Genomic DNA, 17,511 nt, shown 5'->3' with positions numbered 1-17,511 from the left:
AGTATTTACTCCCCAGTGTTGTATTTAATGAATAATGGATGATTCGTCGAGTACACTCCAGAGAATCGCGAGGCACCATTGGAACGGCACTATTTTGACCTACGAACTCGGCGCAGCGGCTGTGGTATATTAATCCAACAACTTCCGCAGGGCCACTAATTTTATGCATGTTCTTGTCCCTCTTTTAGCCCGAGACCTTGATTCATTCTAAACATACATGCGCCTCAAACGAGACAGGTAGGCACTATCTCTTCGAACAAAATTGTTTTCAAGCTTTTTTACCAATGGTGGTGTGGAGTTTGAATTTTCATACTAAGCAATCAGCCGCGGACGCATTGTAAAGACTCAGCTAGTTAACCAGGTACAACACATTCAACAACTACTTATCTTGGAAACACAAGCGCTTCACACGACATACAGCAGCCCCTGACCGACCACGCGTGGAATTGGCTTCGCTCTGCTTCTGCTTTCTCATCTTGAACTTGAATAGCAGCATTGAAAGTTTTGCTCGAAGTGAAAAGTGGCCTCGTGATCGCTTTTTTATCTGCGCGTTCCGCAGGTATAAATGGTGCATGGACGGGCATGTCCTCTATATGCAAAGCATGGGATCCATCGACAGAATGGCGGACTTTCTACGAACCTGGCTTTCTATCGGTCTGGTGGGCCTCGTGTTTTATGTAGTGCTTCCTGCGAGGGCTGTTCTTATTACGCTGCCACTGCAACTCAACACGACGTTTTACGACTATGTAATCGTAGGCGGTGGGTATAAAATAAAACTGGAATGTAAAGTTTTATTCATTTTTGGCTAATTTAGGTGGAACTGCGGGGCTTACCCTTGCAAGTCGTCTGACAGAGAACGCCTCAACAACTGTGATAGTTCTCGAGGCAGGCATCAGGTACGCGACTCAACTGGAATGCTCGTTAAACTTCTAACTGGTGCTATTTACGTAGCGATCAACATTTCCCAAATCTCCAGATACCGTTTATCGCACCTACCTTATCTCCAAGTCAGTGATTTGTCTTTTGAGATTTGAAGGAAAGATTGAAATCTGTTACATTTCAGAGACCCAGGTCGACTGGAACACTACAACAACAGCTCAACCAGGCCTAAACAACAGGGAGATTCCCTATATCAGAGGCCATGTGCTTGGAGGTTCGAGTAGCATCAGTGCGTTTTACTGGTTGTTTCATGTCTGCCTTTCACCAATTACCCGTTGTATTTTCTAGATTATTTATTCCATCAGTATTGTTCGTCTGATGATTGGGACAGACTTTCTTCCATCTCGGGTGATATAAACTGGGAATGGACCAGAATGGCTAAATATGTCACAAGGGCAAGCAAGAACATCATTCATTTCGCGACTGTGTGTCCAAATTTACTGACGAAGGTAAATAGCACGAAAACCTGGTTGCATCAGCCGACTTTCATAACACCATTGGCCAATTTGATGGTTCTGACCATTCAAAAACAGGGCAGGTACCCATTAGCCTTCCGGGAAGCAATCAATCGATAGACACTCGTGTTCTGGCCACGACTCAGCAACTCGCTGAATTCCCATTTAACCTAGACACTGGCGGTGGGGACCACAGTCTCCTCGGAGTAGGTTTCCTGATATCCAGCGCTGGAAATGGGACGCGCAGTAGCTCCTCGACAACGTATTTGAATTCCAGTGTAATAAACAGGCCGAATTTAGTTGTGTTGGTCAACGTCACGGCGACGATGCTATTCCAATCTGGAAATTCGACCAATGGATTACCATCTTTCCGAAGCTTACACTATACAGCTACTCCGCCCCCTGGCAATCTTACACTTGGTTAATATTTTTTTTGCATTTGTATATCATTCTTCAATCGCTTATTTTGTCTTTATAGGCACCATACAAAGAGTAACAGCGACGAAGGAAATTATTCTTTCAGCTGGAGCAATCGGGACACCTCAGCTGTTAATGCTCTCGGGGATTGGGGATAGCGCAGCGTTGGCCCGATTACAAATAAATACTACGATCAACAATCCTTCCGTTGGCGCCAACCTCAGCGACCATATGCTAATCCCAAACGTCTTTGCAGTAAATGGAACTGGGACGCTCGATGATCTTCTTAGAAATGCTACCACCCAAGCATCCACATTAAATCAATGGAAGACGACCAAAAAAGGCTCCTTTGCAAACAGCGTTTCCAATACTTATGGCTTTACCCGATTCCCAGCGAACTCCAGCATTTTCAACACAACCCCTGATCCTTCTGCTGGTCCAAATACTCCGCACTGGGAAATTATATTGAGTGTGAGAATCAGCAAGCGCTGTCCGCTTCGAGGCTGACAAACATTTCATTAGAATTTCTTCTTTCAGCCAGGTACTGCTATGCCTTCGACCGGAAACTTTTTAACGGTGGTCACGGTTCCCAGTACCCCAACCTCAAGTGTGTCTCTATCTTTGTTCCCAGTACCCGATATCTCATGCAGTTTTGTGTTTATGTGCATAGGAGGATCTGTCACTCTCCGAAGCAACAATCCATACGACCAACCAATAGTTGATCCCCAATATTTGACCACTGCCTTCGATATGTCTGCTGCGGTGGAGTCCGTCAAAGGAGCTCTCCGGTTCATCTCTGCTCCTGCATGGTCTGGCTACGTCGTCGGCAATTTCAGCAACGTACTGAAAACTGCGACTAGTGATGCACTTATAGAACAATACATCCGTGGTATCGCTGGAAGCGCGTTTCATGGAGTCGGCACGGCTGCCATGTCAAGTTCGAACGCAACGACGGGCGTGGTCAATTCTGACTTGACCCTCAAGGGCGTTGACGGTGTTCGTATTGTGGATTCTTCTGTGTTTGTAAGTGCTGTGCCTTGTTTTACTCAAATATTCCACTGAGCGCTTAATGGTATCAGCCGTTTATCCCGAGTTGCCACACTCAAGGACCCGTATATCTCTTGGCAGAGAGAGCAGCTGACATTATTAAAGCGGCAAATAACTAGTGATTGTACTGATAAGTTATTATGTCCAATGCAATCATTGACAAATGGTCAGATTTTCACGGAACGGTACGTTTTTTTAAACCACTACATGGAAAAGCCAACAATGAATACGACGCATACGCAGCGTGGACCACAACATATTTAAAATAAAAATCACATTATAAACCAAGAGCGGTATTGATGGGAAAAGGGAATTTAACATGCCGCAATAATGGATCTGTTCAATTGGGCGCGCCTGATGAGTTATAATATTTGTGATAAATTTAACGCAAGCCTATAATAAACACATCTAAATCGAGGTTTCTTTGCTGATACAAAGCTGCAATTGAACAGGTCTGGTTGTGAATGGTGCCACAGAAAGGAATGCCTGCGAACAGGTGGCGGTGGCCCCTATTTCACACCTGCCCATAACTATTGCTTTATTTCCCAAGATTCAAACCTCCATCAAGCTTCGCGGAAGGTTCTATCAAGAAAGTTTGGGTAAGCATGTAAATTCGATATTGAGGTACTCATTTCCGGTTCTTATCTTTAATCGTCACTCTAAATATATAGATGCCAATAGAATGTCCATTGAAGAGCAAGGGCTTCCTTGTCTACCAAGAATATCGGTGTGTACTATGATATCTTCAAGACACACAGATGTATAACGAAATATTTCCTTACGTGTATGGTATCCTTGTAAAACCAAAACCGACATGACAATACTGGTTCATTTCCAAAAAAACCAAAAAACTAAGGTCAACCATTTATAACGCTGCATCCATCTGTAAGCCTCCTCCACTCTATGAATCTTTCCCTGAGAGAAACCGCGTGGGAGCAGCTTCTTATTTCTCAGCTTGACCCCAGTTGCCAGCGCATGGTAAGGTCTGAAGCAAAAATGCTTCAAGTTGTCCCGCGCACTCTACGGAGTTCTCAGTTGTGCCTCAGGTATATATCTCGAAATGTACTCATCTCCATGTTCAACCATAAATGGCGCCTTTCCTCCAAACTTATCTAGTAACAAGCGCGCTCACCGTCTTTCACACTTATTTTGTGCTTAGTACTCAAGCTGTTCTTATCACGCTACCATCTCAACTTAACACTACGGTTTATGACTATGTGATAGTAGGCGGTGAGATGAAATTGGCGCAGGAAAGTGCGCTAACGCTCAAGGAATAATTTATTTTCTTTCTAGGTGGCACTGCTGGGCTTACCCTTGCAAGCCGTCTTACGGAGAACGTTTCCACGACTGTCATTGTACTTGAGGCTGGAATAAGGTATGTAACTGGGGTGTTTTGTCGCGACCAAGTAATCAAGATTCCTTCTTGTAAAGTGACCAAAACTTCCCTGATCTCCGGATACCCTTTTTAGCGCCTACTATGACCCCTAGTTGGTAACTTTACTATGGACCGAATTTCGCAATAAATGAAGCATTTCCAACGGCAGATACACAAGTTGATTGGAACACTACTACCCAGGCGCAGCCGGGATTGAACAATCGTGTAGTTCCGTATATCAGAGGCCATGTATTGGGAGGATCAAGTAGCGTAAGTAAGTGTTTGGTGACGATGATGCTTTAGTGGCCATGTTTAACAGATAACTTTCTTGTGTTCCCAAGATTTTTTGTTTCATCAATACTGTTCGGCAGATGATTGGAATAGACTTGCTTCGGTCTCTGGTGATTCGGGTTGGGGATGGACGAACATGGAGCAATATGTCTTCAAGGTAGGCAAACTCTCGCAAAATGCATGCATTTATCTGAGGTAGTAACACGAGATCACAGCATGAAAAATTAGTAGCACCAGCTGATGGGCATAGCACAGTGGGCCAATGTGATCCTGCTGATCACGGAACAGACGGTCAAGTTTTCATCAGTCTTCCAGGGAACAATCGAACAATAGACGAACGAATTTTGGAAACCACTCAACAGTTGGCCGAGTTCCCGTTCAACGAAGATACTGGAGGAGGAGAACATAATCTTCTTGGTGTGGGCTTTATTCAATCTACTATAGGATCAGCAGCTCGCAGTAGCTCTTCGACGGCTTATCTAAATTCCACCGTCATTGGCAGGCCTAACTTGGTAGTCCTTGTTAATGTTACGGCGACGGCGCTAATTCAGTCAGGCAACTCAACAAACGGATTGCCATCATTTCGAAGTGTACATTATACGGCCTCTCCCCCTCCAGGAAATCTCACACTTGGTCATACAGTTTCCCTTGTTTTTTTTTGTGCATAGAAAAACTAATTTATGTTTTGTAGGTCAAATACAAACTGTTACCGCGACCAAGGAGATCGTTATTTCTGCCGGAGCAATCGGCACGCCGCAGCTGCTCATGCTCTCAGGAATTGGCAATAGCACGGCGCTAAATCATTTACAGGTCACTTCAACAATTAATAATCCTTCTGTTGGTGCCAACCTGAGTGATCATTTACTCATCCCAAATGTTTTCGAGGTAGATGACACTGGCACGCTTGATATCATATTCAGAAATGCAACTGCCGCCGCCGCTGCACTAACACAATGGAGTGGAAATAAGAGGGGTATCTACTCAAACACTGTCGCCAGTTTTTACGGTTTCACAAGATTCCCGTCAAATGATTCCATCTTCGAGTCTACACCGGATCCTTCTGCAGGGCAGAATACTCCACATTGGGAAATTATATTCAGCGTAAGGATGCTTAATCTAGAAAATGATATAGTCTTCATCGAATGTACATGCACTAGAATTTTTTCTTTCAGCCAGGAACTCCAATGCCAACGACGGGAAATTTTCTGACAGTCGTCACTGTTCCAAGTACACCCACTTCTCGTAAGTTCATGTTTTTTAATTATGTCCTTGATCGAATATCTAATATACTCCTGGGTACATTCTGGTGACTTCAGGGGGAACCGTCACCCTACGAAGCAATAATCCGTATGAACTGCCTATTGTTGACCCGCAGTATTTGACCACTGCCTTCGATATCTCTGCTGCGGCAGAGTCGGTTAAAGGAGCTCTCCGCTTCATTTCTGCGCCTGCATGGTCCCGCTATGTCACTGGAAATTTCAGTCAAGCACTTGCGACGGCAACAAATGATTCACTCATAGAGGCATACGTCCGTGGTATTGCTGGAAGCGCGTTTCATGGGGTTGGGACAGCTGCGATGTCACCAGCGAATGCAAAAACAGGAGTGGTGAATGCAAATCTGACACTAAAAGGCGTCGATGGAGTCCGCATTGTAGATGCTTCCGTGTTTGTAAGTCATGCATTGATTGATATCTCGAGCCTCTGCTGAGCGTTAATTTTCTCAGCCTTTCATTCCAAGCTGCCATACTCAAGGCTCTGTATATCTTCTCGCAGAAAGGGCTGCTGATCTCATCAAAGCCGCAAATGAATAGTGATAGTTCACAATAAATCATAAGTCATTAAAAAGAAGACGTATTGATCAGCTTTTTATTACTGCAACATTGTACTGAGGTATTTGCGCAGGGAACTGGACAGAAAAGTAGAAGGCCCACATAGACGCGTGATATATCAAGCTGTCGTGCTGTAAAATTTTATGTTATAAGTTCTATGAATTCGGCATAGTCCGACACATTATCTCACGCAATATGATCACAAACTTGGTAGATTTTTTAGTCTTTCGCTGGAACCAAACACCAAACCAGCGATACTAATTTAAACAACATATGATCCATTTTTTTCTAAATGTATTGTTATCTATCACTTCGATTCAAATATGAGCGACTCGACGGTCGTGCTTATTACTTGGACAAATTCTTTATCCAACGTGCAGTCAAATGATATTAAAATCAAAAACTATGGCCATGGTCATCTATAAATGGTGTGAGCATAGTTACATGGCATACAGGAGAAACTGACCGTAAAATAGGAGTGTGATTTGAACCCACACGACGGTGCCACAAATGGTATTTAAAAAGATGTGATGAGAGTGGGATTCGAACCCACGCCCCGGAGGACCAGATATTAAGTAACCAATGATTGGTTACCTAATTGGATGTCTAACATCCTGGTCGTTAACCTTAGTCTGGCGCCTTAGACCGCTCGGCCATCTCACCATGGGAAACTTTGAACCTTTAAGCGTTAAGAGTCGAGGAGGCCGTATGATATTTATTTATAATATTATGTGGGGCGGCGTCCCGTTTGCCTCTTATCTGTTGCGCAACACGGCTCGGTGTTTTGGCGAGATAAGGAGTGGAACGCCTTTTGCATTCAAACCACCATATCCCTCAAGCCAATTTTCAACGTTCGCTCCTCTTCCCTTCTATTCACCCAAATTTTAATTCGAATCTCCACCATAATCATATAACATACACAGACAAGCCAAATGAAGGGACTCTTATCATAACATACTCCTCCAAGGTAACTATTTCAAGTCTCTTTCGACACAACTGCTGAACAGCTCGTGGTTAATAGGGGGATGAGAGAGATGACAATGCCCGACTGACCATTGGAGGTTTTAATACTCTCTGTACTTCCTTCACGAACGACTCTGACGCGCAACGCGCCTCGAGAGTACAAGTCATTCATACCCGTCATTATCCAGTTTTCGACCTCGGTCTCCTTTATCGTCCCTCGCGATGGAATGTCAACCACAACCACGACAGACTTCATGCCAAAGAAGTTAAGTGCCAGCAATGCACGCTCAATTCGGCACCAGTTGAATTTTTGCATTTGCATGGCACTGTCTTCAATGTCCATACGTACTCGGAGGCGGATGGACTCTAGGAAGGACGACTCTATACGCTCCAGAATAACAGAAATTCTGTCCTGAATACTTGATGTCCTGAAAAGGTTCCATCCCTCCAGGCTCAGGGTTTCAAGATAGCTCAAACGGGAAAAGTTTAACAACTGGTCGGTGTTTTCTGTTGAGACCAAGTTAGGAATGGACACCCAACGTTAGATGGGCTCATACCCTGCAAAGATTTTGAACCCAACTCCGACTCAAATCCTAGGGATAGATGTCGTAGGTTGCTCCCCGCTCTCTCGAGCGCATTTTGAACATACTTCAGATGATCTGACCTTATATTCTGCAGGTTCAATTCCCTGATTGAGCAAGGATTACGGTCCGCGGACACGACGCTACTCAATAGTGCAGGTATACTGTCATCAGTTCCCAAGTCAAGTGAACCGAGCTTATTGGTCAAGTGATTCGTCATCTCAGAAGCGATGGTGTGCTCCAACATCTTCATGAATGTGACATTCGCAGTGAGGTGATAGAGCGCCGGGAAGGCATCGACGACCCGTACGACTTCGCGCATGTCATGGAATACAACGCCGTGCAACTCCAGCCTGTCGATTTGATGGAACTTGGAAAGATGGGTACGCAGGGTAGCCTGGTGGCGCAGCGGGTGCTTTGTCCAATCAACGTTGCGCACGATGAGCGTCCGGACTTGAGCGAAGCATGAGAAATGCGAATGCGCCATGGCCTCGAAAAAGGTCATTCCGTCTCCACGTTCGTCGGCTCCTCTCTCATCTCCATCCACCTTCCTCACCGTTTTCGAATCGTCGACCTCGATGCACCTGATCTTGTTCACGAACGTGCACTCCCTGGACGCTGCAAGCTCGAAGAAACGTTGGGCCCGCCAGGGCCACAGCTGGACGGTCGAAAAAATGTGATGGCGGCTGCGTATGAGCCATTCTGCGCAGACCGCACTGCATATTGCCAGTGCTCGAACGTCGGAGTGGAGGTGGTCGATGATGGCGTCAGTTATTTCCCAAGGTAGAACCGGGTGCTGCATGGGTCGTGGGTGAGCGGACATGGTCGATGTAAACAAGGATGGCGGTTTTGTGCCTTTTGCTAGTGTGTTCTGCTATGCACTTGGTGGTTCTGTCGAAAAAAGGTGTGCACCGATATATGTAGGTGGAAATGCCAGGGCGATCACGTTTTCATCCGACCGAAGACTGGATTCTTGAAAGGAAAAAGGATGATGGTGTGTCAGTGCCGGAGCTTCAACCTTTCAGATTCACATAACCCATGACCGCCTAGCACTTATTCGCCTATTATTACGCCTTTGATGCGCTAACCTCATCCACTCCCACCTCCCAGTTAGCGCCCAGGTTCCGACCCGGGTCGTTCGCAACAATAATCGGGACTGGCGGTGCTACGTACAATTTTACTCATCTCCGAGTGTAGCGGGGAACAATGCTGGAATATGTATGAAACCTTGAGCACTTCCATAACCCTCAATGGTCATGGCACTCCAACAGAACATGTTATGGAGCAATTGTGGTGCAGTGGCAAGGAAACCTTCATCGAGAATTTTCGAAGAATTACAATGCGGGGTAATACGTCCCCTGTGCCAAAAAAAGATCTACCTTCGGCTATTTCCATATTAATAATTACGCCATGGTCACGTGGGACCCTGTCCAGCTTTCATTTGTGGCTGTGTTATTGGCTTGCTCTTAGATTTCTCGATATTCTTTCCGAATTTCTTCTTTGTAAATTTATGCCCTGGATGGACTTTCTACGTATTTAATACATCATCTTGAATTTGAGGCACTCCCTGACTTCACTTCAATCCAGACCGCACTCGTTTCACAATCCTAATCGCGTAAATGACTTTAACATAACTCACGTGTATCGCTACTCCGTTGGGCAATGCAGACAACTCGTCAACGAGCTAAATGACCGTTCAAAAGGTTTCATTACCACCAACCACCCCTCTGTTACTTTAACGATCACTTTCAACTGTGGTAGAAAGAGAAAGTCGTTCGTGTCATGTCTTCGGCAAGTCCAACTCCCCCAGCAAGTAACGCTGCAGATTCAAGCTCGGTCCAAAAAGCAAAAATCCGAAGATTACGTGGTGCATGCGACAAGTGTCGCGTCAAGAAGAGTAAGTAAGAAGTACACGTTCCTTTCTCGGTAAATCGCATGCTGAAGTTAAGCGTTTACTTAACAGTCAAATGTATGTTCCGTGCCAGATTCCAAAACTCGATGGTGTTTCTGCTCACTGTGACTCAGGCGACAGCAACGCGATACCTGGGAGCACCTGTACTAATTGCCGCCAGTCCGATGCATACTGCAGCCACGATTTGCCAACCCGTCACAAGGTACATCAAACCTATGCTGCGTCTGGAAGATTGGAGATGTTTACCTCTACAAACTGTAGAAACGAGAGATGCAACTGGCAGGGTACGCATCTTGCTTGTTTATGTCTTGTGGATCTAATAATGGAGCATATAGGTACATTGAAATACTGGAGCAGAGAATAAGAACCCTCGAGCGGGTTATTGATCAGGTAATTGTTATGACTTATGGCCTGATGCTCATCTTTTAATTCACTGTCGTCTCAGATACGTCGGGAACCTGGACGAGCGCAAGAGATTGCGCAAGATGCTTATGCCACGGAACCACTCATACCTGACGAAATCGTAACAAATCCGCCCCCTCAGCCTGCTGAATCACCAGACACGGAATTTTCGCTGCCAGCAAATACCAATGATCAAGAAACTCCAGAAGAGGAAGATTTATCACATGTATCGCTGGCAGAAGAGATGAAGAAGTTCACGATGAATGCTAGTGTGGACGTGCGGTACTTTGGAGAAGCTAGGTCAGTTTTGCAGTGTTGAAAGAGATGGAGAGGTTAGGCTGACACTTTGAACAGTGTACTCGAATTTTCGAAGCGGCTGAATGATATTAAATATTCAATAACCGGTATGCAACCAGAACCCGAACTCAAATCATACAGGATCAGTAGCTATTGGGGCATTCATCCAGTACGTTGCAAAAACTATTTTTTCTTTTCACTGCGAAATCTGAGGTTTCTATAGTGGGAACTACATTGCGTGACACCATCGGAAGCTTCATACATCTTCCCTGAGGACGACCTGCTTGAAAAGCTCGTATCTCTCTACTTTGAGAAAACCAACATCCTCATTCCAGTGCTTCATCGTCCCACATTCATGAAGTCTTTGTTTATCGGGCAACACCATTGGGATGCCTCATTTGGAATGATAGTTTTGATGGTCTGTGCACTAGGGTCGAAGTACTGCTCGGACCCCCGTGTGCTGATAAACGATGGAACGTTACACTTGTCTGCAGGGTGGAAATACTTTTCGCAGGTCCCTGTCCACCGATGGGCAACGCTTTCCAATGCGAGCATCTATGATTTGCAATATTTCTGTGTAAGCTAGCTTTTTCTTTTTCTTTCAAGACATAAATTGGCTTACTTTTGGTGTTGTAAGCTAGCAGGGCAATATCTCTACAGTACCTCTTTGCCACACACGTCTTGGAGTGTATTTGGCATGGGGCTAAGACATGCGATAGAGCTTGGTCTGCATAGGCGTAACGCACACAACGAACCACCGTCCGCTGAGAAAGAATTGCGAAAACGCGTTTTCTGGTGAATGAATCTGTCCATTCAACTTGGAGTGATAGTATAAATTTGTGATTTAGGTCCCTCGTCTGCCTTGAGCGTATATTGAGCTCGCTATATGGTCGCCCTTGTGCATATCAAGACGAAATGTGGGTTTCTGATTTGGCTCACATCTTTTTACTAGTTATAAATTTTTGACATTTGAAATGCGCAGATTTGATGTTGAATACCCCATTGCATGCGACGACGAATACTGGATAATGGACGACCCTCGAAAAGCATTTCAGCAGCCAGACGGGAAACCTTGCACAATTACCGCATTCATACGCCTGATCAGGCTTTGCGAAGTGCTTAGTGTCGTGCTGAGGACATTATACTCCAACAAAAAATCTAAAACGATGTCTGGGTATGTTGGAGTCGATTGGGAGGCCCGGATGATCGCAGCACTCGACTCGGCCATGATAGAGTGGAAAGACAACTTACCTGACTATCGTGCGCCATGCTATTCGCTTTGCCTCTGGATGTACTAATAATGTGCGATGGTTGCGTTAAAAAGTACAGTGGGATCCTCTCAGAGCGGATCCGATATTCTTTCATCAGTCGGTTAACCTCCATACGATTTTTCATTACATAGACATTCAGATTCATCGGCGGCATATTACGGAAGAGCTCGTTGCCACTGCCAGCTTTGAAAAATGCACGAGTGCAGCGATACAGTGTGCTAGGGTGCTGGAGGTGGGCCTGGCTCGTGGGCTGTGTATCTTTCCCACTACAGCGGTGAGTATAATCGTGCACCTGAGTCTCTCTAGAAAATTTTATGGAATGTATGCTTACAAATTATGGCATATTTCTAGCTTTCTGCGTACATGGCAGGGGGTATTTTGGTTCTTGATAAACTGAAGAAGATTAAATCTAGTGTGCGGGTCGATGAAGTGCTAGGAGAAGAGAGCCATGATTACAATACATGTATGAATATACTGGAGGAATGCGAGAAAGGGTTCGTGTTTTATATATGTCTGTTATCAAGCTCACTCTTTGTTGTATGTAGGTGGAACCAAGCAGGGCGATTCCGGTATGTCTGTTTCTGCATCATCAGTATACAATTTAATGCAGAGCGTTATACTCGTCAGCGACTCCTTGACAGAACGAGGTAGATTTGAGAGACCACTCCAACTGAGCTACAAAAATCCCCAACACGTTTACGAACCGTCATTATCAAGACATCTCACGACAAATGACAGTACTACTGCACATGTCCTCCCTGACCTATCTTTCCCAATTTCGAATAACTGGGAAATCCAGGATCTAGCCTTGACGGAAATGGGTTATACCCAATACACAACCTATGGAGAAGCCAATGAGGTTGATGATGCTAATGTTCAGTATTCCTTACTGAGCTATCCCCCATTCCACATACCCAATCAGTTTCAAGGTCAGAGTATTTATACTGCCCAGTCCAACGATGGTTCAGCGTCTAACGCGGATTGGGGAAATGGCATGCCAAATATTTTGGGATGACAATCTAGTTCGGTAGGGAGACGAGTATTACTGTTGTAGTTTGTAGTTAGGATAACACCAAGCTGTTTTAGATTATGCTTGGCTGTAGTTGTGCGGGTCCGACGCTGTATTTGCCCAAACTGGGATTGAATGGTGCCGGCAGGTTTGATACAATAGGAATATCCAATGCCTATTTGGGATCGATGTCTGCGAATGAAACATGTTTGTGACGAACGATCCGATTACTTCCATGGAGACCTGGAGAACGAGTCTTTTGCTGAACTCTGTCGTCGTGATGTCGGTCTGCCCGTTGGATGACTTGTACTTGTAGTCAATATGCACGTATCCAATCTGATCATAATTATAAGGGTTTGATACTTTCGCAATGCATGCGTCGAGTTCAAACTGAGGTTTCGGGTTGATTTCAGGTCAAATGTTTTCTGTACCATCGTTCTATTTCTATCTACAATCGCTCGAGAATATGCGACAACCCACCAGGTTCAACAGAGACAACTCGAGGTAACTCGAGTCTCGAGTATCGTGTCCGTGGACCCCGCGGTCAGCGTTTGTGCCTGAAATGGCCCTGTATTTTCGGCACCGCCTTTCAAGCTCCCGCGTCCGGCATTCCCGACGTGGCGCGAGTTGCTCTCGGTGCCATATCACTTTTGCTTTTCTCTTCCAAGAGTCACCGCTTGGTCACCGCTAACATATTCATTGTTGGTGTCCTAGTACCTTGGTTTCTGTTCTCGCATGCTCTCATATGACCATCCAACCTCTTGGTCTCGGAATCATCCATAGAAGATGTGGAACGAGACTCCAACGTTCCATTTGGAGCTGAGGGCTCCGATGTACGAGTTAGCGCATTCGCGTTTCGGGTCTTACGCGGCCAAATCAGGTTCGCAGAGGCTCGCGTGATGCACCCAGTCTTTCTGGCCATCTTCCTCTGGCCGTCATCAAAGTAAGGATGCGAGACCATTCCCGGAACAGAATATGGAATCCCACTTGAAGAGTTCTGGTGGCAAGAAAGGTATCCTACCGCATACATCCATCGAATTGTGGGCACCCGGCGATGGAATGGCCTACAAACTTTCCGGTATCGATATCTGTCTACGACCTGTCTGAGAGGATATGTGTCATAGATAAAAGAACGCCGTAATAACATCAATGGTCGGTGTCCAGAGTGGCTTTTGGGCATGCCCGACACGAGGACCTGATACCGCTGGCGCTCCTTGGTGAGGCGACGCCTTGCGGGTTTCACAATTCAAATCGTATAATTGGAGGGTCGCCCCGCCTGTCAGCATCCACAACAATATACGATCATCGTGTTTCCAGTTCCCAAGAACCTTTATTTTCAACCCGTAACCAGCTCTTTCGAGGATCCGCTTAGCCACTGGATCAATCAATACAATCTTAGACACCGCTATGCGGCAGAGTTGCGCCCGCGCTTAGCAGCTATATTCGATTCCTTCAAAAACCCTTCAAACCATTGTATCACCGCGTCTGTATGCGGCGCTTTGTCCCCCGGCGGATTCCTATCGGGTGTCAATAAAGTTTTCATATCGGACTAGAGCATCATCTCCTCATCAGATATGGAATCGTGGTGTGCATGGTGCCCTGGCCAGGCTAGGACTATTTAAACTTAGTTGAAGTGAGAGTCTCTTTCGGAACACTCCCTCTTTCGGTTTATTCATATCTCATATATCGTCTTTCCTTCTCTTCCCAGAAACCTGTCATCGGGACCTATAAATTCTGGATATAACACTACCGTTTCTTCTTTTCTCAACCCCGCAGGCTCGTCGTCTCATTCTCAAACCCATAATTTCAACCTCTCTTTCGAATACCTATATTCTCTGATTTCTGGTTATCGTTGTCATCATCTTTACCATGCCCTCTATCACAATCCCTCTGCGTCTCAAATCAGTTTTCTCCAGCCGCAAATCGCGCAAAGGCTCTTCCTCACCACCAATATCCATTCTCTCAGCTTCTACGCCAGTACTCCCTCTATCGTCCACAACCACAGCCGATTTAACGGTTAGCCCCGTCGAGAGTATAAGCAGCACGGTAGTCCATTTTTCTCCAGAGGTTGCCAGTCCACCGTCGAGCTTGAACTCGAGCCCTGCTGGAAGCCCGAGAGTGGAGTCCAGACGCCCTCCACCTCCAGTTGAGAGGTCGTCGAAACCGGCACAGGCGAAAGTGCCGTACAGGTCACGGAGCCAGATGTTGCCTATGAGGTCGCACCAGCAGAATGCTTTCGAGTACATTCGGGTGCCTACTCTTCCTGGTGTACGTTCTTTACTTGCTCCATGGGCGTCTGCTGCACTGCTGCTTTGAATTCTGACCTTGTTTTCGGTTTATCCAGTATTTCTTCTAATCCTGCGCGAGTTGAGCTCTGGTGCCCTTTTTTGTCTACATTCTATGCTATCGTGCGTTTCTCAACCTATCCTTCAATTCAAAACTCTAACATACCGTATCTCCCACTTTAGCATATCTTTTTTTTTCTGCATCTGTATCATGATTCTGATATCCTGTGATCATCGACTGAGTACCCAATGTTGTACGATAGTATTTATTTATAATCCAACCGCATACACGAATCGTGCCATTTTAATTTCAACATGCGCAGAGATAGGCTTGATCTCCTTCATATCTTCTGCGGCTTCAGGGTCTGCCTTCGGAGCTCAACTTACCTCAAGAGGGGTTGAGGATGACAATGGGTTCTAAAAATAAGTCGGGAGCGCCAAGTCGACGCCACGGCCTCACGCGTTCAGGCATACTTAGGGCTCTTGGCTCGCGTGACGTCATATATGCACAAACTCCATTTACACTCCAAAGAGACGGTTGTGATTCAATTTGCTCTGAACATTGACATTAAACTACACAGACATGACCAGCATACTCAAAGCCTCACGAACAATGGCTATTATGCCTGCACGCGCATCCATAACTGGGATGCGCAGGGGATACGCCGCTTCGCCTTCTAAAGAAAGTCTTTCGGGAAAGAAAGACAGCATCTCGCAAGGCAACGTTAACGACCCGTCGAACCTTCATCAGAAGAGCACGCATAGCGAGTCTGCACAGGGCGGGAAGGGGACGCGGAAAGATCATTCGGGCGGCTCGTTGGATGCTGCGAGCTCAGGAAAACAGACGAAGCCGAAGGATACTGGATCGGGCAATCCTGAGGGGATTGGCATGGTGGATCAGGTCGGAAGTGCGGGTGGTAGTGCTGAGCACTTTGAGAAGAAGTAAATGACGGTTAGATAAAGGTCAGTTCGTACTTTGATACATTGTCACTGGATGCTTATCTCAATTGATAGGCATATAATTCGAATCTTATGGCAACGATATTGATTTTTGGCGCCGTTAGTCAATGATTCGATATTCCGATAGTTCCCCAGTGATGTCATTTATGGGGTAGATAGGGGCTAGATATCGGAATAGAAACTCAGACATTTCAAAGGAAATCATTTCGTTTTGACGCACACGTATAAAACATTTATCAACTCACCTCGCATCAAGCAACCTCACGTACACACTCACCAAAATGACCGCAGCATCAAGACTCTCTCAGCTCCTTCCACCGCGCCTGGCGCGTCCAATCTCTGCGATAACCCCCCAGAGCAAAATGAACAGATCCGTCGTCGTATCCCTCTCGCAGGACACATTGTACGAGCAAAACGACTGCATGTCTCAAGGGCACGTCATCTACCCACACAACAAGCACCCAGAGGATCCGCAGTCGCAGTCGGTGCGCAGCGCGATGCTGGCGAGGGTGACTAGAGATAATTTCAGTATTGATGCGGCGTCCCCGAATGTTAAGCCGGACCCGGGAGATAGAACTTTGGGCAATCCGGAGGGGATTGGGATGCTTGAGCAGGTGGGCAGCGCAAGTGCGACTGCTGCGTTCTTCAAGGCGGGAGGGAAGCAAGGAGCTGGATTCATTTTTTGAGGTTTCATTGAAACTTGGGTTTGTCGACAACCACAGATTGTAAGTTCCATGTGTTGAGTGAGGGGCAATATGATTCAATTTGACATATCACCTTTAGAAACGAGCTTGTATGCTAGAATTAAAGAATCCCAAACCTTTGCTGCCGTCTCAGAGCATGTCGTACGAATGATCTTGTAAATTTGTTTTTGAGTACCGTTGGCCAAACTGTGTGATAAGCTAATATCGTTCGAACGGAATCCTGCGAGATGAGTAAAGGAAAACGAGTGAGAAAAATAGAAGTAATTGCAGATGAATGGTTTAAGTCTGGATGAAGGTTGAGATATTCGCGGTGACACGAATTTCCGTATGTGCGTAGGGCTTTGGCGGCTAGTCGAAAAGTGACTGGGAAAACGGAAGTCACGTGATCGACTGAAAGATCTGAATCTGACGCGAAATAGACGCGACATCGCGAAAACCGCCATAAGTTTGCCAGATAATACATTGCTAATAAAGGTAACAAATGGCACTAAGGACACAAAGATTATAAATGGCCTTACTTGTAAGCACTTACAAGTAAGGACACGTTATAATTAGCAACATTGCAAATCCTTAGTAACTTTCGGTCATTCTTAGTTGACCTTTGAAGGCAGGGCAAATCTTTAATTGCCCTTGCAAAGCTGGGTAAGTTTGCAAAGATGTGCGCTCATTAATGAATCTTATTTCACTCTTTCTGGCTTGGCCGCCGGTATCCAGAAATGTACAAATTGCTTATTAACCAACTAAATACAAATACACGTGTAGTAAAAAAAGCTA

The 17,511-nt window shown here is 45.7% G+C and overlaps 8 protein-coding genes and 1 non-coding gene across 9 annotated transcripts; 6 read left to right on the top strand and 3 right to left on the bottom strand.

Moving 5' to 3' along the window:
- Positions 1-620: 620 nt before the first annotated feature.
- JR316_0005730 (Pyranose dehydrogenase 3) lies at positions 621-2,977 on the top strand (the record flags this gene model as incomplete). Its single annotated transcript, XM_047891485.1, has 10 exons — positions 621-759; positions 815-896; positions 952-1,007; positions 1,064-1,168; positions 1,228-1,325; positions 1,397-1,814; positions 1,873-2,282; positions 2,334-2,418; positions 2,482-2,834; positions 2,891-2,977. 10 exons carry the CDS (start codon positions 621-623, stop codon positions 2,975-2,977), a joined length of 1,833 nt encoding a protein of 610 aa, XP_047748834.1.
- An 856-nt stretch (positions 2,978-3,833) lies between these two features.
- JR316_0005729 (Pyranose dehydrogenase 1) lies at positions 3,834-6,335 on the top strand (the record flags this gene model as incomplete). Its single annotated transcript, XM_047891484.1, has 11 exons — positions 3,834-3,904; positions 4,018-4,112; positions 4,152-4,233; positions 4,290-4,345; positions 4,403-4,507; positions 4,605-4,681; positions 4,740-5,157; positions 5,216-5,625; positions 5,697-5,766; positions 5,841-6,193; positions 6,249-6,335. 11 exons carry the CDS (start codon positions 3,834-3,836, stop codon positions 6,333-6,335), a joined length of 1,824 nt encoding a protein of 607 aa, XP_047748833.1.
- A 546-nt stretch (positions 6,336-6,881) lies between these two features.
- JR316_0005728 lies at positions 6,882-7,016 on the bottom strand. Its single transcript has one exon. It is a non-coding gene; the product is annotated as a tRNA-Leu (tRNA).
- Positions 7,017-7,329: 313 nt separating this feature from the next.
- On the bottom strand, positions 7,330-7,659 carry JR316_0005727 (uncharacterized protein; the record flags this gene model as incomplete). The annotated part of the gene is made up of 1 exon (XM_047891483.1): positions 7,330-7,659. One exon carries the CDS (start codon positions 7,657-7,659, stop codon positions 7,330-7,332), a length of 330 nt encoding a protein of 109 aa, XP_047748832.1.
- Positions 7,660-7,802: 143 nt separating this feature from the next.
- On the bottom strand, positions 7,803-8,720 carry JR316_0005726 (uncharacterized protein; the record flags this gene model as incomplete). Its single annotated transcript, XM_047891482.1, has 1 exon — positions 7,803-8,720. One exon carries the CDS (start codon positions 8,718-8,720, stop codon positions 7,803-7,805), a length of 918 nt encoding a protein of 305 aa, XP_047748831.1.
- A 1,359-nt stretch (positions 8,721-10,079) lies between these two features.
- Positions 10,080-12,794, top strand: JR316_0005725 (Thiamine repressible genes regulatory protein thi1; the record flags this gene model as incomplete). The annotated part of the gene is made up of 12 exons (XM_047891481.1): positions 10,080-10,093; positions 10,145-10,199; positions 10,255-10,511; positions 10,566-10,677; positions 10,732-11,085; positions 11,146-11,303; positions 11,357-11,425; positions 11,491-11,768; positions 11,911-12,053; positions 12,131-12,242; positions 12,325-12,348; positions 12,373-12,794. 12 exons carry the CDS (start codon positions 10,080-10,082, stop codon positions 12,792-12,794), a joined length of 1,998 nt encoding a protein of 665 aa, XP_047748830.1.
- Positions 12,795-14,657: 1,863 nt separating this feature from the next.
- JR316_0005724 (uncharacterized protein) lies at positions 14,658-15,104 on the top strand (the record flags this gene model as incomplete). Its single annotated transcript, XM_047891480.1, has 1 exon — positions 14,658-15,104. The coding sequence occupies one exon, from the start codon at positions 14,658-14,660 to the stop codon at positions 15,102-15,104; it is 447 nt and encodes a 148-aa protein (XP_047748829.1).
- Positions 15,105-15,188: 84 nt separating this feature from the next.
- On the top strand, positions 15,189-16,019 carry JR316_0005723 (uncharacterized protein; the record flags this gene model as incomplete). Its single annotated transcript, XM_047891479.1, has 3 exons — positions 15,189-15,196; positions 15,257-15,279; positions 15,655-16,019. 3 exons carry the CDS (start codon positions 15,189-15,191, stop codon positions 16,017-16,019), a joined length of 396 nt encoding a protein of 131 aa, XP_047748828.1.
- Positions 16,020-16,314: 295 nt separating this feature from the next.
- JR316_0005722 (uncharacterized protein) lies at positions 16,315-16,719 on the top strand (the record flags this gene model as incomplete). The annotated part of the gene is made up of 1 exon (XM_047891478.1): positions 16,315-16,719. One exon carries the CDS (start codon positions 16,315-16,317, stop codon positions 16,717-16,719), a length of 405 nt encoding a protein of 134 aa, XP_047748827.1.
- Positions 16,720-17,511: the final 792 nt, after the last annotated feature.

Source organism: Psilocybe cubensis, chromosome 5 (assembly GCF_017499595.1).
Source record: "Psilocybe cubensis strain MGC-MH-2018 chromosome 5, whole genome shotgun sequence".
NCBI lineage: Eukaryota > Fungi > Basidiomycota > Agaricomycetes > Agaricales > Agrocybaceae > Psilocybe > Psilocybe cubensis.
Note: the sequence above shows the minus strand (reverse complement) of the source record. Positions and strands in the feature narration are given on the sequence as shown.